The sequence below is a fragment of the Schistosoma mansoni genome, chromosome 6 (assembly GCF_000237925.1).
Source record: "Schistosoma mansoni strain Puerto Rico chromosome 6, complete genome".
Lineage (NCBI taxonomy): Eukaryota > Metazoa > Platyhelminthes > Trematoda > Strigeidida > Schistosomatidae > Schistosoma > Schistosoma mansoni.
Window position 1 is genome coordinate 5,181,171 of NC_031500.1, and position 26,730 is coordinate 5,207,900.

Genomic DNA, 26,730 nt, shown 5'->3' on the forward strand with positions numbered 1-26,730 from the left:
GTTTTCGATGGTGGTCTAGCTTCAATTGACCCATGATTTCAACTGTGAAAAACACTAAATTCTCCACAAAACCCCCTCTGAAAAAAAGTATATCACAATATATAAAAATCAAACAAACAATAACAATGAATAAAGATATTCCAAGAAAGAACGGACTCACAGTTTATTGGCTTCGTGTACCAGATCACGTCGGTCTCACCACTGAAGATAAGACTGGTATTCTGATTTTACAACCTGCTACCAGTGGCACCTTCTATATACGAAGCTTTCCCCAACCTAATGAAATCAGATGCGAAGAGATAGGAAAGATATATTTGATACGTTATCAATATATCGAGAAGCGTTTGATCGGATCTGGCTAGTGAACGTAGGAGTAGTGTCCCACGCTGGGTCAAAACGTGATGTGGTACGGATGGATGACCGAAAGCCTTCAGTTAAACAAGCCCACTTAAACAAAGTGGTCAGCATCCAATGTCGAACACTTAGAAAGCTATTGATTTTGGGGAATTATTTACAGCTACAATAGCTAAGTGCCCAATAAATGAACTCACCATCCTGATGAGAGATCTAAATTCCAAAGTCGGAATATATAACAACGGTTATGAACATATCACGGGACAACATGTATTATATTTCATCAGTCACTGTATTTATTTGTTTATCGGAGTGTGGGTATGGAAGATATATGAGTTTTTAAGATCAAGTAGTTTGGATGAAATGAAGTGTGTGAGTGGGAAATAATTAAGTTCATATGCGGTTGTTCGGATAGTCCAAGTTGCGTATATACTCAATCCTCCTTTCCTACTGAGGGCAGAGGTATTTACTGTAATGTGTAACGCTCTAGCTACTCTTCCTTCCTTACCGTTGGAAGAGCCTTTCTGAATTATCTTTATATATTTCATATCAGTTTGGTGATTATCGAAAATAGATGTACTGCTAGAGATCGCACAATCATTCGAAGTTTGACAACGCCTTAACCAGTAACGACTTTCTAATTGAAGTGTATCAGCAAAGTCGAATCAGAAGTCATGGATGAAGGAGTACCAACATATATTTGGAAGGCTATCGGCATGTCAAAAGAGCGATTTATCAAAACTGGCTAGTAATTGAAAGGAATGCATAGCACAGCGTACCCGTTCGTGATCTGGTGCAGATGCGTGACCGAGAGCCTTCAGTAAGGAGTCCAGTAAAACTATGCGCTTAGCATCGAATATCGATTTTGTGGATGCATTTACCGCTACGCTACTATCGCTGATTTAATCTGTAAGCTTCCAAATTCTACAGGATTGTTGGAAGTCTTTCGTGTAACTTAAATGTCTCTTAGCATAAATCGAGAATCCACGTGGAAACTCTCCAATATAGAACGCATCATAATCAGCACAACTTTGTGTGGAAGTAAACGGGATCGTATCTTCCATTCTGACTAAAGCGTTTCTTAGAGTGTAAGTTCCATTACAGAAAACTTTAATTTTGTACGTTCTCAATTTCCGTTGTTATTCTTTTGTCAAACCTTGGCGGAGTAAGTCCTAGCAGGCCTCTGTTGGCATTTCAGATATCAACACACTTGAGTCTCAGTACGTGCTGTTGACCTTGGTCCACCACTCACAATCCGTAAACCATCTCGAAGTAGAAAAACGAGTGGACTACTGTATACCATACTAGGTACTTAAACAACTGTTGTCGGCAGTTTCAGTATGGACAGATACTGCTTGTCATAAGATATCCTGACACTGCCAGTCTCAGGAGCAGCAGTTCTGTCGGCACCACGACCTCCGGTTGAACTCGAGCTCAGACTCTACGCAATGCCTGTATACAACAATGATTTCCTTATAAATTATTCAGCAGCTAATTACAATATCAAATATATTATCCCTAACCGTGCCCACCGAGTACTACGTGATTTGAAAACTGGCTTATCCATAAATAATAGAGTACGAATTGGACAGTCCTTGATTACTTTTGACCATCACTCTAAAACATCGTGACATTTCTGATGCCTAACCTGTTTAGTGACACAGTGTGACTTTCTCCGCCGGTAATGATTGAAAAGCACCTACCGAGTCTTTACGGAACTGTCTTCTTCATATGGAACCAAGTCTCTTTCGGAGAGGGACTAAAGCAAACAACCCGCACTTGTCGTAGTGACCAGGATCTGTTTTAATATCACTATGGTTAGCCAGTCTATTCGTGCCGTACTGCGCCTGCAGCATATTTCACAGGGTCTCACAAAATAAATATCCTACGACACGAGATACTTATGAGCCGGTTGTAGTCATGTAGCTGAATCCAGAGGGGAAGTACGAGTGAAAAGCATTTTGCACGCCGGAGTTGCTTCAGTGGTTTATTTATGGTAACAAATTTGCCAGTTTCGTACTAGGGGTTACACTGCAAAACCAGTTAGCTTTCAAATACAGAACGTACAGTTTCATAAGTACTACTGCATGAGAAATGAATTTACTAACTAAAGAGAACCGAGAACTGTTCAGCTTTAATGTCTAAGAAGTTTAGGTTTGTCCGTAATAAACTACAGGACATTAACTAGAACACCGGAGCTGACCGCTTTTGAAAACTAGGTGTAAGATTCTTCTCATTTATGTAAAGGACGAAATAAGTTTTAAGTATGATTACAACAAACCAATTATTCCCTAAATTGATAATTTTTGATAATTAAATGACAATTATATATATATATATATATATATATATATATATATATATATATATATATATATATATATACCTGTTTGCTGGAAAGCTCTCAAAACAATAAGATTTTGATAAAATGGGTATTCACAAAAATCAATTGAAGTTAGTTGCGAGAAAAAGTTAGTTTATGGAAAACAATGCTATTCAGACAAAGAATTTTCTTCAAGTGCTTTTCTAACTTTGTTGACAAAGAATTTTCTTCAAGTGCTTTTCTAACTTTGTTTTCAATACGACGAGCTGCACTTTGAACTTCTTCGCGCAATATGTTTATATGCATCTGCCAGGTACGATTAGCAGACTCCTTAGTTTTGAAATACGACTAAAAGAGAAAAAAGATATATGACCAAATTCCTAGTATATCCAAAAATAAAATATTGCAGTAGACGAAACGCGCATAGTAGCTAATGAATATAATTGAAGAAAACAAAGCAGAGAATCGTCCTAAAATATTTTTAATACGTTATTTCTCTTTGTGAGAAAAACTATAACGAATAAAACCCACATACGATAATATAGAAAAACTAACATATACTTAGACAATTGTCAATGACTACCTTCTGAAATGAACTCAATAATCATAGCGATCACCAGCTGTTATTCGAATGCTGTGACGCTAATGACTGGGACTACGACACTGAACAACAGTTTGGTGATGAAGAGCACTTGGATTTTCAGATATTAACAAGATCTGAGTCTACAATTTTTATCGGAACTTAGATTTTATGATTAAAATTCTTAAGAATAAAGAGATTTCAACATTACTTCTGTACACTATCATAGTATACACCCTGAGTTTGATATTGTTTAAATATAATAGTTCAATTAATAGCCAAGTAAACACTGACTATATATACTAGCTGACAGATCACGTCGCCTAACCGAATAAAATACCATCTTAATTCCCTTCAAGTTATATCAAAGTTGAAAAAGTGTTATTTGAAATAGTGGTATATTTCATATACATTTATACGATACTACGGTTCGCGTCATAGGACAAGAAATAGTGCTTACAACTGAGTGCTTAATAACGCCTCGGAAATGTATCTCATCTTAAAAACCAACGTTCTAAATTTAAAAATAAATGTAATACAGGTTTAAGGAGTATAATGTCATGATTTATTTCGATTTAGATAAAGTGGATATGATATTTATATCGACAGAAACGTTTACACACAAAATGAGACTAACATGTTAATAAACAAAACTTAATAATCAAGTGTACTGAGTATCAAACGGCATTTGTATGCTAAGACTGAAAATATCATTTGGATGGTAAAACCGAAGTAGCTAAATAAGCATCTGAACCAACAAAAAAAGTTCAAGTCAAATGTTTTAACCTGTGAACCATAGCTACAAAGTTTCATTACATATAAAAAGTTTTCTACGGCCACAACTTTAAAATTACCTCAATGTAAGGAACAAACACCGATAATTGTTGACTAATATTTTCAATATAAGAAGTGATTTTGATTCTTTCCTGAATTATTTCTTCAAGTTTACCCTACAAAAACAAATAATGCTTCATTTTACAAAATAATCATCATTAATAATATCGATAATGTACGTACAAGTTTGTTAACGGAACTATTTTATGCTTTCTGTAACCAAAATAGGTGGACATTAAGCAAAGCAAATAACTTTAGAAAGAAAATATTTGAACTGGACTTATTTCCTAGAGATATTCTTGAGTGAGGGGTTAAACGAAACATTCCTACTATAACCAACAGGCGTAGATGGTACAATTGTTGTCGATAAATTAAAAGAGTATACCAAGTTTCATTCAAATCTAAAATACATTGAATTCAGTACACTATGTAGGATTACTTGAAGATTGAAATCGGTTGTTATGATTTGGAACTTTGATGCTTTTTTAAGGCACCTTTTACACTTCGGGTAGAGTAGGACATTTTCTAAACTCAGAGAGAAATTTCGTTTAACATTAGTTTCTAACTTTAATCTTACGTAATTTTTCCAGTAATCTGGCTATCTAATTTGCAGTCCATAGGTTTTATTAACTACATATTATTAATCACACACAAAAAAATTTGTATTTAATTTTGGTTTCTATCCTTACTCTTGTGTAAGTCGTTGTGATAACTAAAAAGATTATGAAATCCACCGTTATTCACTAACATGACGGAGAATATTTATAGCTAAGGATGAAGTTGTTGACAGCATGTTCAGAACTTTGAGTTTAATGGTTGGGTCGTGAAGATCTCAGTGCTTTTCTAGCGAACATCATTATCAGCACATACTTCAGAAAGAAGTGAATTACTAGGATCTCACCATAGTTCACTAAAAACCAGTTCTGTTGAAATGAATCTTAATTGGTTTTTTTGTCCATAATTATGTTATCGCTGTTCGGATCCGTGATTAAAACAACAATAACAACCGAACGATTACGAAATTAAGCTGTATCCAGACCCATTTTAGTAGACACTATACAGAGAAATGAAAAGAAATATCTGATAGACATATTATAAAAAGTAGCTACTCACAAAATTTCATAATGCAGTGGTGATTTAACGTCTCACTATGTATTCAATCAACAGAAAAAATTGACAAGTGGGTAATATAACTACGGTTTCAGTATTTCCGACCATCAGAACAAACAAACAACGACCAATCTAATTCCAGGTCAACAAAACAAGCTATTGGTCAGTTGGGAGGAAATCCCAATTAATTGGCATTCTTTGTGAAATATGAGCTGTTACTAATTTTTTCTAGAAAGACAATGAAACTTCACACAACTAAATTATTCAGGTACCTCAAGGAACATAATAACACAAGTTAAAGTTTTATCTAATATTGATTTCGAAATTCGTTAATTAAAATTAGAAGGTATTACAAGTGAATTTGTTATGTTGTGCTGTCGCTAGAATCTGATACAGATATACAAGCTTCTTATACACGAGTCCAAACCAGCTAACTGAGAAAAACAAAAGTAGGGAGCTTTTAATGACTAAAACTGAATCGATAATTTATGTACAACGCATAAATACTTATCATTTCTGCTTAAAAAAGTTATATTTTCAAACAAAAGTGTCCGTATGTCGTTTATTTTATGCGTTATTAATCCCGGTGTTTCAGGATTTTAGTTAAATACGTACGGATGGACATTTTAAGGTTACAAGGAAAAAAAATAGAACACTGCAGTCAGCATACTTTATAGATACAATAAACTCATATTTAGTAAAAATGAACTGACAGTTCTAGCGAAAAGCCATAACCAGTGAAGTTTAACCATGTCAAGTGTGAAGCAGTCATTCATCAGTAACATTAGATGAGGTTGCATAATATCGTGAATTAGTTTGAGTTAGACAAGTAAACTATTTGATGCCGGCTCCGCAGTCTATATGTCAAGACCAAGTCACGAGACCTCGAGCTTCTGAGTCTAAACTATCACGAGATCGTGAATGAGTACCGTTAAGAGGTATCATACTAAGACGAAAGAGCTGTTCAATGATTTCCAGTTTTAAGTGATTATCCAAATAGGATTAAATCCATTACATAAGCTATGGAAATTAACAATTTCCAGAAATCCGTTATACTAATAAGAGAGAACATAGTTGTCATCAGGTAAAAAGAAACAACAAGTACACAACATACGCTTAACTCCGTCTGACGTTGTTCATCATCAGTCAACTGCTTTTTTAACTGTTCTAATTCTTTAGCTCTGTGAGAACATAAATTAACATATTCTTCTTCTGCTTTTGCATGTGCACTGTATTCTTCAGCCAAAAGTTCATCTAATTTAGCCAAATCTATTTTTACTTCATCCAGTTTAGCTTGTACACCTGGTAATTCCTGATAAGCGAAAAATAATATATAAAAAAATCTGTTAAGAATTGCCAATTCAGATAAGTTTTAATAAATAAATATGTTTATTATTATTGTGCTGAAGAAAAAACTCTTCTCAATTGAATCAAGAATTTTTGTGAGGATAATGAAGAAGAAAATGCCAAAATGACAGTCAACCATTTGGGTTGATGAAAATGTTGAACACATGCAGTGTTTTATGACTGAAATTTGTTGACAAATTTCGAAAAATAATCAGTGCATGTGATTATTTTAAGTAAACAAAACGAGACTATTGAAGAGCCCGAATTCCGAGGACTTTCGATAATATTTTGAACAATGAAAACAAAAATGAAGAGTACATGAAAACGAATATTGATAGGGGTAGTCCAAATTTTGCAAAACATTTTTATAACCTTAGTTTGTGCACTTGTTGGATAGAGTAGTCATCATAGAAACAAGAAAAGTCGAACTCACTGAAGTGATGAAGGGCAACGCAAGCATAAAATCTCACTATATATACATATATGGACATTTAAGAAACTTACTGAACTATTGATTGATGATTGAATTGTTTCGAGACGTTCGACTAGTTCACTTAGTCGTTGTTCTTTAGAAGTCAAAGCCAAAGTCAATTGTTCAACGCAGGCCTTGACATTTTGAACTAGCAATGGTAATTGCTTAGCAATATCAAATCCTTTACGATATGTGCAAACTTCCAAATTACAGCTTTTGGTGATCTGTGAAAACGGTGGTTTCTGTCAAAAATCAATAAATATGTAAGACTTACGAAAGATCCATTCGAAACTAAAAAGTCCAATAACAAAAAACTAACGATATCATGGTCATAATTATACGTAAAGTAGAACCTGGTATATTCGTTCAAATTAACAGATGACTTCAAAACAGAGAGTTAAAATTATTATGATAAATAGTAACAGTATTAGTGGAAAACGAGGACATTTGTACAGAAAAACAGCAGACATCTGTTTTTTTCCTAATAAAGGACTCTTCGGCAGTATGAGTTCACCACCCCACTAGTGATTAATTCCATAGTAAGACGAAAAGGCTGTTTAGTATCTTCTGGTTTTTAAAAGTTATCTAACTAAGGTCAGGCTGTGTTATGAACTATGAAATTTAATAATTTTCACAAACCAACATACTAAGAATATTATTAGATTGTGAGTACACAAATAAGATGTGGAATCATCATTTAGATATAAATTAACAATAGATGCATCAAAAAGCAATGGCTACTGGGCGCTAAACATATAAGACCAGAATAAATATACAATATAAAATCATCCTCACATACAAATATCAATCTAGGAACTGACAGTGAAATAGGTACCAGGAAAGAATATAAAACGACCATACAATTAAACCAAAATACAATTAGTGGACATCACATAAACTAGTAAGTCACGAAACAATATAGAATAATAATAATCACACAGCGCTACGGTCAGAGGTGTCATTGTTGATTTATTCAAGCTACAAAAAGATTACGTAAACTGATAACTCAACTGCATATAGAAAATTACACGAATAAATATTTTTCCAATAGATTTATACTACAATGAATTCGCTACACTATGGAAGTGTCTCAACTACTTAATCTTTAGATACCGCTCTCAAACGAAATAAATTGAAGTGGTAGGCACTTTTATTCTAGACAATATGCATAGATATTCCTTTTTAACAATAAATAAATAAGTACAAACCCTTAATGATCCGACAAGACGATTGTAAGCGTCCAGAGTAGGGGCAATTGTGCCTTCTGAACGTGTATAATCCAATTCTTTCTGTTCAACTTGTTTAATTAAATCATCTTTAGCTTGCAATCGAGCATCGACACGTTCCCGGAGCATAATATATTCTTGAGCTAATCGTCCATAACTAGAAGGGAAAGAATACTTTAGGAGAGAAATGGATAAATGGAAAATACAATAACACTTGGTTTCTCATCTGTATTACTTTGGATATTTATGTAATAAAATTCATGCTTATATTTTAATGGTCAAATTTTGTCTTTTCTCTTTCACTATTTAATATTCTTGTATTGAAAATCGGTGAAAGGTGAAATCCGTTCAATACATATTGTTAGCAGTTAAAATGCCCAGTTCTCAACTAGTAGGCGAGAAGTTCTAAAAAACCACAACAATAACTTTAGTTTGGGTACCCTGTTCTTATTACCAGCCACCTCACAAAAAACATGGAGACTCAAAGTCAAGTACATAAACTTTTACTTGGTTAGCAAGTTCTTTAGAAATATTGAAGCAGATATTGACATTTGTAAAGTGATTAAATACATGTATTTAACGAAACTGATAATTAGTCATCAGAAATTTACTCTCATGTTTCAACTTTGAGTTATACATATTAATTGATTAAATCTGATGAAGTTAGCTTTCAGCACAATAATAGAACATTTTAATACTTTAATTAATCCATAATATAACACAGCTAAAAAATATTAATGTCACTGGTAAACATTTCATTGTTTTTAACTAGGTTGAAATTGTGAACCATTGGAATAGGACTGAATAGAACACCACGATACTTGATATTTTAAGATTCAATCATTTATGTCTTCGTGGATACAGATCGCTAATTAATTTTGAAGGATAATCAAAATCCTGTCTCGAGCTTTTTAAATTTTATTTGTCCTATGATTAGTCAGTCATGATCAATATAGAGCCTGGAATAAATTCCCAATAAGTTATCATAAGATATTAGCACAAGATGTATAACAAAAAATGATCAAAATACTGTACTTGCAATGGTAATAAGAAAGAAGAAGCATTAAAAATATAGTTCAAAACAATAGGATGAAGAGGTATATATGAAGGAATACGATAACAAGATAACTAATTAGAAAAATCAATGCGAACAACAGTCAGACCTCTTTTAACTGGTAGTAAAACAAGTAGTCACCATTTATATGATCTAAAGTAATCACTTTAAAAAGTGGAACGATTTTTATTCGAAAACTTGTAAAAGTGGATACAAGTATGATTAGTATATTTAACGACATTAACGAGTGGTTAGTCTAAAAAAAAATAAAAATCTCCCAATATTCTAGACGCAAATATTGTGTAGTGTGATATGGAGACTTAGTGGTTTCAACATTTAACGTCAAAATAACTGGGTGACAGGTTGTAATACTATACTACTTATTTCGATTTGTAGGCAGTGAGCGGGCAGAAGTTGGGAGTTGAATGTAAACACTTGTAATCAGTAGATAAACCATAAATAATCTATTTATTGAGAAAACATACCCAGCATCTTCTTGTTCCTTTACTTTTGCACGTACTGTAGCCAATTGTTGTTCTGCTTCTTTGTTTTTTAATTCAAGTTCCTTTAAAACTTTCGTGCGCTCTTCGTCTAAAGACTGTCGAAAAGCATAATTTCTATTACATACATAGAATTTTGTTAACTGCCACACATCTAACACGAAATTATAGTATAGTCAATATACAGAGATGAGTTGAAAATGTACTTTTCACCTAATAACAGAACTACGTGTCAATATAGTGAAATATGACTAATACAAACCAGAAATCAAGGAAGGGTCTATCAATGTATCAAATTATGAGCCATATCCTTCAAATGAGAGCTAAAGATATAACCTTTTGTTAGTAGGTCACTCATTTGATTAAGGCATCTTTCATGCAGGGATCGCGCTTACTGGCTTAAAAATGTGACGATCAGCGGTAATAAATAGGCGAAGAGTAGAACCATTCGATATATAAACAATAAATATACCGGGATTTTCCTGTGACTTCTACTTAGTTAACTCGCTTCCTTGTTTGGGAACATAGTATGTTTTTTCCAAGAAGTGTTCTGATTCTGGGGAGTAGCCGAGTGGATTATCGTCTGAAGAATACTAAGCAATAAAGGTAACTGGGTTGGATTGGAAAGAGTTAACACCTTGTTGTTCAGAAATTTCAGAAATAGGGAACAATATTTGGCACAGTGGATAAACATACTTGAGAATCAAGTATCTGAACCACTTGGTCAGTCATATCACTATGCTGATTTTAAGTGTACTAATTTTTAGCTAACAACGATAGTACGATAACCAAAAATACAACCAAACATCTAAGGTAGAACTGGACATCGTAGATTGAAACCAGAGACTAAATAGGTAATAGACTAATATCGACATCACTAAGTCACAACTGTTTTCTGACTTAAACGGATTTTCATAACTTCTAGTATGACATTTGTCCCCAAGTATTAATGAAAATGCTACTAAATATACTATCTAAATTTATGTGTATTTGAAGAATGAGAAATGACTTGACAACACTATAAAATAATCGTTTAGGTATCAGATTAATATAGACACAAAACGTATATAAGGATGGATTTTATTCAAATATTACAGTCTCTGTACGAAGACTTAACTGGAACATTTTGATCAAACGCTGTTATTAAAATCTTGATCTTGGAGACATAATTCGAAATACGGACTAGATAAACACGACTTTGGTTATTAATAGGTTCCCCATTCATGTAAATATCAGTAACAGTCTGAATATCTCGGAGGTAACGTCTTAGACCGTGAAGCTAGGTGACCCCGCTAGTAACAACGGCCAGTTGGAAAGTAAATGGGTAGAGAGGGTTTTAGAAGCTGAGACCCAATAACTGAAAGTCAAGTGCTATACCTATTAAGTCAACTTTCCAAGTGATAAGAACTGACTATGTACCTTGTAAGGAACAATTAACATATAACAGTACTTTGAAGGAAAATAAATATATACCTTTAACTTAGCTATCTGAGATTCGTGGTCACGCAAGTTTTCGTCTAATGATTTTAAACTGGATTCCGTTTCAGCTAACTGAGTTCTTAGTGATCTTTCTTCGCCATCTACATTATTTATACTATTCATTTCTTTATCCACTTCGTTCAGACGATCATAAAGTTTCTTCATATCATCTTCACTTGGAGCGTTCAATACTCTGTTGATACGACAACGATAATCCTAAATGCAAAAAAGACATTTTTTCGAAAATAAGTACTGTTTTCTCAGAAAAGTGGGGTAAGAATGCATTTAAAATTTATTTTATTTACACTAGATTGAATCCAGGTTATAACATAAATGTTTAGAGTGTCAGGCTACAAAAGAAGAGGATTTTCACACCAAAACTTGAATTCTGAAATCTGACTTAGTGTATTAAGCAAAGAAAGTATATTTGTTTATAAGGTTGTGGGATAATATTGACCAAGAGAGTCGAACCACGCCCATTTACTAACCATCCCGACGCATAATGTTATCCAGAGTGGAAGTAGATCGGGAAAGAGTGAGAGTGGTCAAATAAAAACACAAGATTAACCTATGAATTCATTATTAACTGAAGAGAGTTGAAAGCTTTAGATCCATTCGATTATTGCGGTCAACGGTAAATCTCTAGGCAACACAAATCCGAATCAGTCACAATGATGCAGCTGCACAATCATTTTTAACTGAAGGTTTGATCCACAAGGCAGTGGAGTAATATAGAGAGACGCAGTCCCATAGTAGCAGGTAACCAACAATAGGTTCATACGCCATTTGTTCACTCACGATGTTGGAGTCCGTGTGCACCACTGGTTTGGAATCAGGGTTTTCCAACTCCTCTAGGTGGACCCTCCGTGTCCACCAACCCGGTTAAAGCGGCGGACATTCGCTTTTCGTCTTCTCAATTTCGTAAACAACAGTAGTGCCACGAGAAGGCAGTGATTAGGACTTCCCTGGCAGAGGCTATATACGCGTGGCCATGTGAGAACATTTCGAGAGGGAGAGAGGACTCTCCCTACTCTCGGCCGTACCAGGGCATTTGGGGGATCGGTAGTATCTATGTCAACAGTTTGATGTTGAAAGAACTGAGCTAAATATACCATTCGATATTTTCAGAACATATCTAACTTTGGTGACTAGTCGAATGTTACAAGATAGAAACAATATTAATTATGAAACAGAGGTAGAACCTATTTTTCGGTAGCAAAAGGTGATACAGTGAGCCAGCCGGAATTCGCCAAATGAGAAGGCCACGTTGTGACCTTGACTACAAGTGTGTGTTTTTGGCCAAAAAATGATCTTCCTGAGTATATATATATATATATATATATATATATATATATGCTTTTGCATTTGACTCGGTTTAACTCAATAAACTTTCTTCTCACACAATAGCCGGTTGAAGGTTTACTTATAGGAAGTTTGTGTATCAGTATTAGGCTCGGAAACCCCGCGTCAAAACATATTATCTAACTTGATGATCAGGAGAATGTTACAACATAGTAATAAGATCGACTCTTGAACAGAAGAGCATAAAGCTAATAAAATAAATTGAAATTCATTGTCATAAAACCTAACCGAATCATAACGGACAAAAGTTCATGAAAATCTACTAGGAACATGCTATACCACTGATAACTGACATGAGTTGGTTGAAATTTTTTACAACTTCATCATCAATACGTCAGAATTGACGAGTTTAAGCTCACATACATATTCGAATCATCACTAATAATGAAATTAACAGATACGCAAATTCGTAGTTTTCAATAATCTAATAATTACCTAATGATACCAAACCAGTTCGATTAAAGGCACAGTGAAGTAAAACATTAGTATGGGGAATGGATTTGTGGGGATTGTCGAATTTTAGTTTACTTAACGTAGTGACCTTAGAAAACCGCTAAAAGTTAGGAAACATTGGACGACTGTATCCTCACAGTATGGGACTAACTGGCAGTATGTATCCACGACCCCACCACTGATTGAGCCCAAGAGTCTAATGGTAGAACCAAAGGGCCGCTCAACGCTTTTTGTGTTTCAATGGTTGTTTGACCGAAGTAAATCAGATACAGAGGAAAAAACATGTTACAAAAGTTAAATCACCGACATACTTCAATATCACTTGGAAATATATCAAAGCCTTCGCGTCTTCTTTTAAAAATAACTGATTTCAATTGAAAAATAATTTTGTTCAGCGGCTCTTCTTCAGTATCTTGATCATCATCATACCTGAACACCGAAAAATTTATAGCCTAAACACAGATGAATATAAAAATGACTTATAATGAAATTATTACGTCGTTTGCATTTTCTGTTTCTTCTCTGAACCAGTCGAACGCCGCTAAAACTGAATTCCAGGCTTGAGGAGCACCAGGTGCTAATAAATGATGCTTGCTAAGAATATTTGGATAGCCTAAAATTTTAAGATAACTACAGAAGAACCAAGAATTATGTTGTTTGCTTTTATAGAAAATTATTGTTACTTTAGACAAACTTCTTCCGCTTTCATTCCGTCGTTTTCAATACGAAAGGAGGGCTCAACTTGTCGAACAAGATGTTCGAATATTGAAAAAATTTCTTTTGAGTTGGGTGAATGGAGGATTTTAGGAGAAAGGGAATTAGAATAGTCGGTGGTTTCCAGAAACTGAAGTTAAATGAAAGTTAAGTCTGTCAAAACACAGCTTACCTGAATTAAACTTCCTATCATCTTAGTGATATTTGCTTTAGATTTGACCTCACGGTTTACGGGTTTTTGTTCCTGTGGACCAACAGATGAAGTCCTAAATGGTGTTTAGCTAATGTATAACAAACAATCCACCTTGCTTTGATATTAGAAGGAATTCCGGTCATACGACTCTTTCTTTCAGGTTGAAGACTAAAGTTACGAGGCATAGTTAAGTCTAAATACGAAATAAAAAGAAAATCAAAATCACGTTATGAAGTAACTGAAAGATGGTACTTAAAATTTAGCACGCATATTAACTGTAAGTGAAAACAGAAAAGTACAAAAACCAACATTCTGGTGTTAGTACTCTATACGAAACCGCTTTGGAAAGTGCAAGCTATTCTAACAATTTTCGTTAAAACAGAACAGAAATCCTTTTGTAAAAACTGAAGCATATTGACCAGTTTTTCAAATTATCATTCTGAGACCAATTCGTCTAAGCATAAAATTATTTCTCAGTAAAACTTTGATACTATTTCCTTTTACACCGCTGGTTGGGTAACAAAGACTGCAACTGGTGACTTGAAATACTATGTACCATTGTTGGATCATAGGAAAAATACATAGAAAAAGAGATGTTAAACAAGATCAAACTGGTCTAACTCATCCCCCTTTACAATGGAGGAAAATCAACAAACACTCAGTCACGAGCAACGCAGATTCAGGCAGGAACATGAACTGGTTCAAGTTGCCAAACCACATTATCACGAGAAGAATGAATATTTAAGTAAAATCAGTATGAGTGATATCAGTTCAGACTAGGAATGAGAAAGGGATTCGAGGAGTAACAGGCATGATATAATTTTACAAATCAGGATCTAGAGGTTGGTAGAGTGATTTTGAGTCACGCCATTCAGCGTTTTCAAACAATGGTCACGATGATCGTTCGAACCAAAACGTCCGTAACTACCAATGCGGTTCAGATCAACAGCTGATGAATTCACACACTTGGTCTGGGCGCCCCTAACTCCTAACGTATTTCTAATTCAACAAACATTGGGCGCTAAGGTAGGCTGAGTAAAGGATATGTAATAGTTCTTGTAAACACTTCAGTCGATGGAGGTTCAAAACATCAACTGATTTGACATTTAAGTCCAGTACCCCACGCTTAACTTCAAAATTGGTCACTTAGTGGTCCTAACAAACGATAATACTTAAGACACTTTTGATCTAAGACTAGTAACTTATTAATTTCCCTTACTTTTGAAGACCGATTCACAGACATTAAGCTGACGAAGATTGTGTTCAAAAATTCGTTAGTGGACGGAAATTTAGATTACGCACTACAAGTGACGCGATTTTGCAAAACACCAAGCAAGCCTTCTAAACCCGTGGAGACTTTATCGAATACCAACCCACCAGGGCTAATGAAGCTTCAAAGATAAGTGAAGTGGTCAACACGCTCAACTATATCACTTCCAACTATGGTTACAGGTGAAGGCCGGTCCCGATCTTCCAGATTGTTTGGTAATAGAAGGTAACCATAGGGTGGATGTAGGCCAGTTGAACTGTTCTTTAAAATGTTCTGTAAATGGTTTTAATCTGCAGTATTGTGGACAATGTTTTTTGACTAAGTAGAACTTCTGTTAGTATACGTTTAAGCTTTCACTGTATCTGGAGTCTGACGTGATTTTTATGAATTCCGATCCCACCGAAATTCACTTATTTACCAGGTCTTTTTGTTTAAGTCACTAAAAAAACTGCTTACATTCACGCCGCACTTCATCAACACATTAAGGTTCCAATAGACACACAAGCCATTGCCGGTCAGTCCAATGAGACGAAACTTACGTAGACAATATTATTCAGTAAAAACGTACAGCTTAGGATTCGACCTTACGTTTGAATGGAGCAAGTATCAAGAATGATAAAACATCACAGATGTATAGATTAAAACTGATGTTTACTTCCAACCAGTTGACCTAGGTATGTATAAATATTGTAAGCTATTACCTTTGTGAATGTGAAAAAAACCAATGGGTAAGGAGTGTTGGAGTTTTTATGTGCGCTAGTGTCGAGTAACCCACAATGAACTATGGGTCTTTAATGGTCAAGACATGAAAGCAACAGCTTATTCAGTAAGGATGACATAAAAACTTTTAGTATGAACTGTGTGGTGCTAGTACAAAATCACATGGTCGTGGCCTATTAGGACTTCGAAATTTCTGAATATATTCACTAGTAAGAAGACCTAGTCATTCAAGTAGTGTAACCTATACATGGAAAAAGTCAAATCAGAAGATAGACAATAAGCACTAACTCCGATATGATTGGGGAATATGTACAACAGACAACTATGCAATTCGCTACATCCAGATGCATAGTATTAAAAATTTCTTTCACTTGAATCAAGCGCTGAGTAGTAATCACCTACCAACAACACACAGTAGCCCCCAAGTGACAGTCGTAAGAAATATGGCAGTTTTCCCCAAACCTAGAAAATTTTTGAGATTCTTATGCCGTTTATACTGAGATTTTCTATAGCATTTTCTCCAAAATCTACCCAGACCGGACAAAATTTTACCCAAAATAAGATTAGGGTGCTACAAAACACGAGTGATTACTTGTCAACAAACGTTCATCAAACACAACGTTCATAAAAATAGTGAAGTGAACTTTGTGTGATTAGTAGAAATCCTACTACTTTATGACTTACAAATGTCCTGGTTTTCGCAAACCTTAAAAATAACTTCACTAATGAATTCAACTTTCCGCGTACTACTTCAATATCTAAACTCAATGTACACAAACAAAATCTACAATCTAAAAAAGTGCTGCCAAACAATGCAAACCTTTGATCAGCTTCGTATCAGAATGAAGTACCTGCTTCATCATTCACTCGTATATTGAACATAAAAACACCAACTGAGGCATGTAGTGACAGAAATATTAAAAACTTTGTCTTGAGAGAACAGTCCTTGCCTTGTTTTCAAGACACTATGTTTGGCTGTGTCAGTACTCAGTATACTTTATTAAGTAATGTATTGACTGTACAGGGCGTAGCTTGTCATACTAATTGGACAGTTGCCAGCTCTCCTATTACGTTGAAGATACTACCGGTATCGTAGTTTGACAACACTTCACCAGTAACACCGCCCCTTTGTTTCTAAGAGGTCGGATGCCTTGAGCATCAATAATACGTCCTATGAAGTCTAAGGAGTTGGTTTCAATTTGGCATTTCTGAATGTTCACAGTAATGCCATGCTTTTGCAGTCATTCGAACACAATGTCTAGATGCAGGAAATGGGATTCTCTGTCCGGACTCGCTATTAAGCAGCCATCAACATGCGCATGTAAGAAGTCGACACCTCGAAAAACGTCATCGATGAACCTTTGGGAGGTTTGGGCAGCAGTTCTTAGGCCGGAAGGCATTCTCAAAAATTCGTAGAGTCAGAAGGGAATGATGATAGTGGTTTTTGGAATATCGTCAGTTGCCATAGGGACTCGGTTATAGGCTTTAACCAAGTCGATTTTCGAAAAGACAGTTGTACCTTTCACGGTAGCTGTCAAATCGTGAATGTGAGGCAACGGGTAACGATCGTGAATGGTTTTAGCATTCAAACGCCGATAATCACCTGTTGGACGCCAATCGTTGCTGTCCTTTTTAGGGACCATATGCAATGGGGATGACCATGGGCTATTTGACAGTCGAATGATTCCTTACTCTATCATGTGGTCAACTTCGATTTTAGCCAACCTCAGCTTTTCGGGAGCCAGTCGGCGTGCTTTCGAAAATAGAGGTGATCCTGGAGTCGAGATGTGATGTGTAACATTGCTAGTTACATACGGAAGTTTCGGTTGCCGTTGATATATTACAGAGTACTTGTCGAGTAATGGTTAATACAATGGGTCTATTGTGTGCTTATTGTGACTGGGGATAATTTGCAACCAGAAAAAGGAGTTACGCAAATAGATAACTTAGTGCTTCCGTCTACTAGCATTCGTTTGCATGTGTCAATGAGTAGATTGTGGTGTTGTAGGAGGTCTATACCAATGATTGGCATAGAAACATCTGCAAAAACGAAGATCCAGTGGATGGGTTTGCGTGAACCCACATTCAGGTAAACGTACCTTTTTCCATATGTGGCGATTAGCTTTCCGTTTGCCGCTTGTAAGTCTAAAACAGCTTCTTGAAGTCAGTTGTTAGCATTAGCAGGAAGAACGCTAACTTCTGAGTCAGTATCGACGAGGTGATCAGATCTGTGACGTATAAGAGGCGGCTGTGTCGCCGGCTACGGTTGCCGTTAACGCGTGCCGGCTAAGAAGTTTCCCGAGTTGTTTATCGTGTCGGTGAATTTGGAGTTCTGATAATTGCAGGGTTTTCTGCAATTTCTAGAATAGTTTCCATACCTATTATGATACCAACAGCAGTCGGGGTTATCCGTCTCTCGTAGTCTGGAGACAGATCGCCAACGTGAAATGCTTCTTCGCTGGGTATGTGACTGTTTACTATTATCACAAAATCTAAGATGACGTGTAAGTGTATGAAATAGTTCTGTAATGTCATTCTGGGTCGTTTGAGGTTTTTGTTTGACTGAAAAACCTCGGTATTAGAAGATTTCGGGATTTCTAGGATGCGGTCGACAGATACAGCCAGCTCGGCGTTGATAAGTATACGTGATCAGACGAGAAATAGTTGTAATTTCCCAGAAATAATTTGTACATCATTGGTGATTGAATTTTTTTTAAGAAACATATGCTTTGGTTCTGTTGGTAACTAAACGTTCTTACTTTGAGTCTTTTCACTCGTAAAGATAGTTGCACTCATGTATGGGATGATTGGACACCATTACTAAAATTGGGCACTGCACAACAGAACATCAACTAATTGATTTCATGCAGTATCCGTCTTCGTCAAAAGAGATTCAATATAAGCGAATACTGTGAATATTAATACTAAGACGAAGATTTAAAAAAAACGAAACCTAAACCCAAAATAGCACTGCTAGCCAAATATCCGAAAATACGATTTTACTCTTGTCATGTTCACAGCTATTATTCTTAATTGTACATCAAAGAAGTAAAAAGGAAGTTGAATCCGAAATCGTCTATTGATTTATTAGTTGTGAGGTTTTGCCATCAATATAATTTACATAGTTAATTCAATCTTTTGATCAATCGTAATATGAGTTGCTTCGTTTTGCATATGTGTATATGTTCATATTTGAGATCGGCTATGTGCTCTAAGTGTAACAAAATGTAAAATGATTACCTTATTATTTTTTTTGCATGATATTACGAATAAATTGTATTCATTCGACTGATTTTAGGAAGTAAAAAAATATTTTGTTTAGCTAACATTTTCCATTGGTTACTAAATAATTAACTGACAAAATGATCTAGATTATCTATTTATACTATAGTCAATATTTATTCATTAATAGCGAAGACTAAACGACGGTATATTAGTTAAATAATATGGATATCAGTAAAATTTTACTGGGATCTTTGTTTTTACTTTCAGTAATCATATTACAAGAAGTGAATGGTACGTCTTGATAGCTATATGTTAAAGTAAGATTCTAAAAAGTGGGTATTATTTGATAACTTACATTAAACTTATCTACAGAGCTGAGTGTAAACAGTTACGTGTTATTAGAGATTCACTTGAAGCAGTTTTCCTGTTAGAAAATTCCAGTAATACTTAAAAAGCGAATTTTCTAAATCATAACATATTGTTTCCAAGATGATACATTTTAATATTATGCTCATATAGCACCTCAGTTTACTTTACGTTGGATAACCTAATACCAAATAATGGTCTTAACTGTCTGTTAAAGATCAGATTCGGTGCTCCTGTAGATTTATTTGAATTTTTTATTTGTCCAATCATACCACAAAAATTCTTTCGTTTTCTTAAGTATAAAACACACAGAAATGTTGTACGAATACTTAATAATGTAATCAGTTATCCATGTTTTATGCAAATATTCATCTGTTCAACGATAAACTATTACTGAACTTTTCTATTTTGTTTCATTTTTTACCCATAATTGTTTTATCGATTGAGTGAGTGCGCAGTTAATATATGACGTTATACGACCACCAATTGTAGAGCAGTAAATTTATTGATCGCCCAATGATACACAAAAGCCGTACGAGCAATCTAGAGTACTTATTGGTTTTGCTTTCTGCCTAGCCCAGCCAGTTAAGTCCAGGACCCCAATAACAGCTTCGGCAATATGAATCATTTATTTCAAGCATACTGGGCTTATATACCAAACAAAGTGACCACATCGTACCATGAAGCAGAAAATAACATTTGTACAAGATTTGGCCAAATGTGGTTGTGAATAGGGTGAACAGTAATTAATGAACTAGGGATAATTCAAGAATGGTAAATCGAATAATAATAGTCTATAGGTCAAAATAAAGCTTATAATAAGAGGCACACGAATATGAATAGTTTAGTTACTTAACAATTATACAATAGGAGATATACATATCATATTGGTCCATAAATAGTTCTCAAAGTTACCATTCATAAATCTCCACGGGCTATAACAATAATAATATCAACAACAAAAAATATAATTGGTTTATGATCTAATAAATCCATATCTGGCTATCAAGTACTTCTTACTGTATTAAGATTATTTACTGGAAATCAATGACATTTGGACTGTTCTTTCAAAGTGAAAGTAAATCAGATACTGAGTATAAATTTTAAGTTGGTTTATTAATGACTTATTAGGTTTATAAGATGAAATGTTTGTTGTAATTACATTAAAGATGTTTCATATTCAGATTGGACGATAATCAGTCTGGCAATGATGTTATACGTGTACAGAAACGATGAATTTTTTGAGGTAACAAATAGCTATCAATTCATTTCACATGATATTTAAAAAGAAAACATTACCTGACAGATATATGGAGTTACGATGTGATAGAATATCTGACTGAAATCGTCGATTAGGAGTAGTGAAGATTGTAGACTTTCGTTGATATCACGAACAAATGATTACTGAAAACCTAGTGGTTTAACTTAGATTGGTTCATGATTACATCGACTGAAATTGTTCGTGGTTGAATGAGAGACTGTTTACTATCTCCATTTTGAATTTATTCTGATTGCTAATTTAGATATGTAATTCTCAAAATAAATATCTACATTATTTATTTTATTTTTTAGGACAAAAGGGAAATAGAGGTAATACTTTTGAAAGTTCTTGATTTCATGGTTTTAACTATGAAAATACTGAATTCTCCACAAAACCTCTTCAGTTCTTAGGATGTTTTCCAATATAGTATTTGTATGACTAATGTCATGTTAAAATAACGCTGAAACTATTTTTTACACAATAGACTACATGTATTCTTTGTGGCAATTTCAATAAAGTTATGATAACTATTTATAGAACAGTTGAACTAGTCAAATCGGCTACACCTAGTTTTTTATTACTTTGATTGAGAAGGTCCTTATTGCAAGAACAAATCTGCTCAAAAACCATACCTCTTATTTATCTCTAATCAGATAAGTTACAAACAAGATAAGTTGATTAGGTCATTCAAGAACGAATAATTTTTATGGTGTTTTCAATTCACTTAGTTACTAGAAATAAGCCAAACGGAATACCATATAAGTGAAAGATTTAGGCTTCAGTAAATATTTTTTTGGCACAGATTCTTGAAATTTAATATAATAGTAAATTTTAAACAAATGATAAACACACATATTCATATTGATTGTAATCAAGTAAAAGCCTTACTATTTATACTTGAAGAAAACCATGTAACGGTAAAGAATTTAGGAATATAATTAATGGTAGTATTCAAGTATGAAAAGGACAAATTTTAGTCAACGGACATTAGGTTTACCTTTTCCCTCAAATGCCCCGGTATGGCCGAGAGTGGGGAGAGTCCGCTCTCCCTCTCCAAATGCTCTCATATGGCCACGCGTATATAGCCTCTGACAGGGAAGTCCTACTCATTACCTTCTCACACCAGGGTCGTTGTTTACGAAATTGAGAGGACGAAAAGCGAATGTCCGGCGCTTTAACCGGGTTGGTGGACACGGAAGTTCACTTAGAGGAGTTGTAAAACCCTGATTCCAAACCAATGGTGCACATGGGCTCCAGTATCCTGATGGAACGAATGGCGTATGAACCTGTTGTTGGTCACCGGCTACCATGAGACTGTATCTCCTCACGATGCCCCACTGCCTTGTGGATCAGACCTTTAGGTCAAATGCTCCGGGAGTGGTCCCCTAAGAATATCACCTGCTTCAGTTTGGGCACCTGGGCAGTATCACAGCCCTCACACAAATCGAATGAGATTTGTGTGGCGCATATATATCTGGTGCCCCCTTGTACAAATATTTGTGTTTAAAATAAAATAAATAAAAAGGTTTACCTTTGAAATAGAGAAAAAGAAAATCAACAATTTGTAAATATCATGTTATGATCATTTATCTCTAATTTGTCATTACAAAATAAAATTAAACAGAACAATATGTAAAGCAAGCAGCCCTCAATAACTATTTCAACTTATATGATGAACCTAATGGATTGTACAAACAGAATGAGAATGAAATGATTTCATTTATGAATAAAATTATTTTATTCTTACTGTTTACATATTGACTAGCTTGTGCTGGAAGAAATTATTGATACTGATTTATATTTCAGGAAGTATATTATTAGATACTTAAATGAAGCCGAATTCGTAAAGAGAAACTGTTATATCTAGAGTTTTGATTCTTGCTATGCCGCGTACTACTAGACTACTTGAACGATCAAACCCGCAACGTCGCAAGAGAGAAGGCAGAAGACTAGTAAGTAGGTATTTTATTCCCCAAACAGTGTCAGATGTAGTACAGAAATCTCATGTATTTATAGTTTTTTGGCTGAAAGTAAATCATCATTTCGGACAGCCAATAGGCACATAGGGGGTCATTCTTATTCATCCAATAGGGAAGCTACACGTCGACATTCTAGAATGTTCTCCTAGTGGTGATTGTATGGAGGGTCTTCGGCTCTTTCTGGGCTTCTTGAGGCTTCCTGGAGTTTGCCAACGAGCCATCCTTACAGAAACAATTATATAGAATTAGGGCTATTTATTTGTTCTTTCAATTGTTATTTCAATGTATTTCACATGTTGTCTACTTGTAATTTGGTGAATATTTGTATAATGTATATTGGCTTTTGAATAGTGTTATCCAACAAAAATATAGCTATCCATATACCAGGAATTTGATGTTCTAAAGTAGTTTCACATCGAGTTAGTCAAATCTTCCATAACATCTTGCAACACATGTAAAACATTAAAAACGTTCATTTATGTATTCTGGCTTTGATTTAAACGTGGTGCCAAATAATCATGATATTAGAATTATTCACGTAAGCATGACAACATATTTACCAATATACGGATTATATTTTCAGTTATCTTCAATGTCGAGTGAGTTGAAATTAACTTATTTTCAATGGATATGTAAAGTTTTCTTCTATTCTATATAATTAACTATTAACTAGTTACTTCATCATCGAATATGTACAATTATAGATATTTCTGTATGTAAATAAGTCAATAACCTTCAATAAAATGATGTTTAGTCTCATCCCTATAAACAAATATGATTAGAAGTAAGATCTTATTTGTTTTATTCATATTATAATGTTATCCCGAGAAAGTACATTAAATGGGACTGTGTATGAAGAACTTGATTTCTTAACAGTGAAATAACAGAAATGGATAAATCTGTTAAACGATTTGGTGATATAACCATAATATCATACTTTTCTTGGTAATTAAAGTGCTTGAGTTTAATAAAAAGTATTCTGTACATTTCTGGAGAGAAAAAGTAGGGTCTATAAGCAAAACACCGCGAAATACTTACTCCACCTGATACGTATGTCAATAAGAATTTGTTGTTTTTATTTCGTTAAAGTAAACTTCAATATCACAGTTATATGTACAAGAAATGTGTGGAAAGTAATTAGCGTAGATATTTCTTTCTAAGTATTTATCTACTGGATCAGGGTGGAGAAGCCGTTCTTCTTTGTCCATAATCACCGACAAGAAATGACAACTGAAATCTTATGGTTGTTTATTTTAATTACTTGACCAAGATTTAAGTTTATTTTATTAATTGTCGTTACATGTAGAATGAAACCATAATTTTTAATTTTCAAAGTTATTCATGACTTTGTGTGGAAAGGTTGACAGTGTCATTATATAAATTATTGCACCAACCAATTCACACTTCAGAGAGCTTATCTTGAACCTCTGGTAAGTCATTTTCTCGATTATCCTACTTATTGTACAGCTGATGGCTTTCACGGCTAATGCATATCTATGCAGTATTGGGCCGAAACAAAATTATCGAGATAAGCTCTCATTAATGTCACTATATCTTGTATATACTGAGTTGAATACGTGTCTTAATTAATTGCAGACTTTTGTGTCTTAACTAGGAAACTGAGAATTTATTGACCCAATCTAATAACTACTGCTCTTAATATCTCACAATGATAAATGAGTATGAATTATTCGTTGTACAACACTATCATCGATATATATTTCCTTATATTAAATTTACATTTTACAGAATAGTCGTTAACGATTGACTCAATTACGTTCCTAATGTGTGATACATATTTTTAGTCGAAAGATAGTTATGTATTGAAAGTTGAACACATAGTGATAAGTCAATGGAAGCTTGTTGCGCGATAGGTAATAAATTATTTTTCAGCTATATTGGTATACTTATAAAGATCACTTGACACTTAGTTTCCGAGTTTCGACCTTATGGATTTTAAGCTAATCAATTGTTCGAAAATTATGATAATACTCTAGTAAAAATTTGTTCCAATAAATATGACCATCCTAGTAGTAAAAGTATGACCTTAATACACAACACTATCATTTAATTGATATGCTATAATGAACAGAATGATTTTTAAAATAATATGTATTACATTACTCATTCATCTCAAAAGTTCTATGGAATGATTTCTCAGCAGGTTAAACAGAGCTGAACTTATCTATTTTTAAAGTAGAAAGCAACCATTTTAATTAATTCGTATTTTTAGTGAACTCGAACACATGATCTTGAGCTATACAGTTGAGGAAATATTTAATGTTCCATTGGAGTACGAAAAGTTCCAAATAGTTATAATGAGTTTTATTTAAGAAAAGCAAACAAAAATACAGACATCCTTCTAACATACATCAGCGAATAATATCTCAGTAGGTTTTGTCTAGTTACACGTTAAATTAAGGCTATTCAACTTAAAGAAATGAAATTATCAGTCTAGCTCAAGTTTTTTAATGAGGTTTGTTGTCAGATCTTATGATGGCATCACGGTATTCGGTACACAATAACATGCAATTTATTTCAGTTAACAGCTATGGATTTTCATTACTCACTGTTGATGATAGTACTTTTTTCAAAACAATGTGTTTGGATTATGCTAAACAATACAATAGTCTAAAGGATAACCATTGTATTTAACGAAACAGAAGAATCTATTTTTCACTCCATCGAGTCATGCCAAAAATGTAATATAATTGGTAGATAACATTAAGTACTGACGGAGTGTTCGATATTTTAAATAAATTCTATGAATAATTTTATCCCATAAACACGTAATCTGTGATCAATTGGATGAATTCAACTACATTTTGCCTCTAAAATTTGTATATTCACTTCATTGTTCACGCGTTCACACTGACTTTTTCATGAACAAATATTAATCAACTCTCTTACTTTCTTCATATTCTACACATTCAGGAAAAACTTGTACGAACGTTTGGCTGACACATTCAAATGTCTTTTGAGCCCATTACCAGAATCTATTGGCGGTAAAAATAAAAGCTGTTACCCTTAGTAACATTCAAAAAGTTTACTTCCTGAAATTTTATAGAAAAAACATCAGCTACAAATAAAAAAATATAACCTTACTGATAATCACACACTTTTTAATGAAACATAATGTTTGATGTGATGTGAGTTCTTCAAATTAGTAGTATTCAATATTTAAATAATGCTCTATACTAGTGATATATATCTATATATACTTTATAGTGACGACAGATACGTGATATCAAAAGCATTTAGATCCTGTAGTAGGTTGATAACTTTATGATGTATCTTGAACTAATGGTTATGAATTCTAGCTACGCTTTGATAACAGGCTATCAAATACTTCTTTTTCTCCTGTATTCAGCTTCTAAAAAATGACACATCATGAAAGAAAGATTCATTTGGTAGAGATCAATGAAGATTGATTTAATCAAGCAAATTAAGCTTTCGGACCTATCTACAATAATTTGGAGCATACTGAAATTAGTTGAAAGATCACGGTAAACCAACAGTTAATGCACAACTACTTTAGTTCGAATCTGAGATTCATGAGTTATGAATACGGAAAGCCACCTAGTGGATCAAAAAGATCTTAAATTATATAGGTAAACAGGAGATAATTACACTATTAGGATAGAATTTGATTGTCAGTTTGGGATAGAAAAAATATAACCCTCATGCTAAAACAACAAAATATGATAGAATCAGTGGAAAACTTAGATTCTAAGCGTACAGTATACAGTAAGGGTAAAGATGAACTCACATTTTTGTTCTTCACGCAATACTGAGATAAATTACATGCTTTTCTGATCTTTGATTTGGTTGTAAAATCCAAACTTATCGAAATTCCAACATAAAAATGTAGTAAATTAACAGGCAAAAGAAACGAAATCGCCACCTAA

The 26,730-nt window shown here is 34.1% G+C and overlaps 1 protein-coding gene across 1 annotated transcript; it reads right to left on the bottom strand.

Annotated features, from left to right (window-relative positions):
• Positions 1 to 2,809: 2,809 nt before the first annotated feature.
• Smp_169970 (putative paramyosin) lies at positions 2,810 to 18,787 on the bottom strand (the record flags this gene model as incomplete). The annotated part of the gene is made up of 13 exons (XM_018798035.1): positions 2,810 to 3,025; positions 4,112 to 4,207; positions 6,316 to 6,513; positions 7,053 to 7,262; positions 8,229 to 8,403; positions 9,786 to 9,898; positions 11,274 to 11,495; positions 13,406 to 13,546; positions 13,592 to 13,724; positions 13,778 to 13,938; positions 13,981 to 14,074; positions 14,113 to 14,194; positions 18,751 to 18,787. The coding sequence occupies 13 exons, from the start codon at positions 18,785 to 18,787 to the stop codon at positions 2,810 to 2,812; spliced, it is 1,878 nt and encodes a 625-aa protein (XP_018653017.1).
• Between the last annotated feature and the right edge of the window lie 7,943 nt (positions 18,788 to 26,730).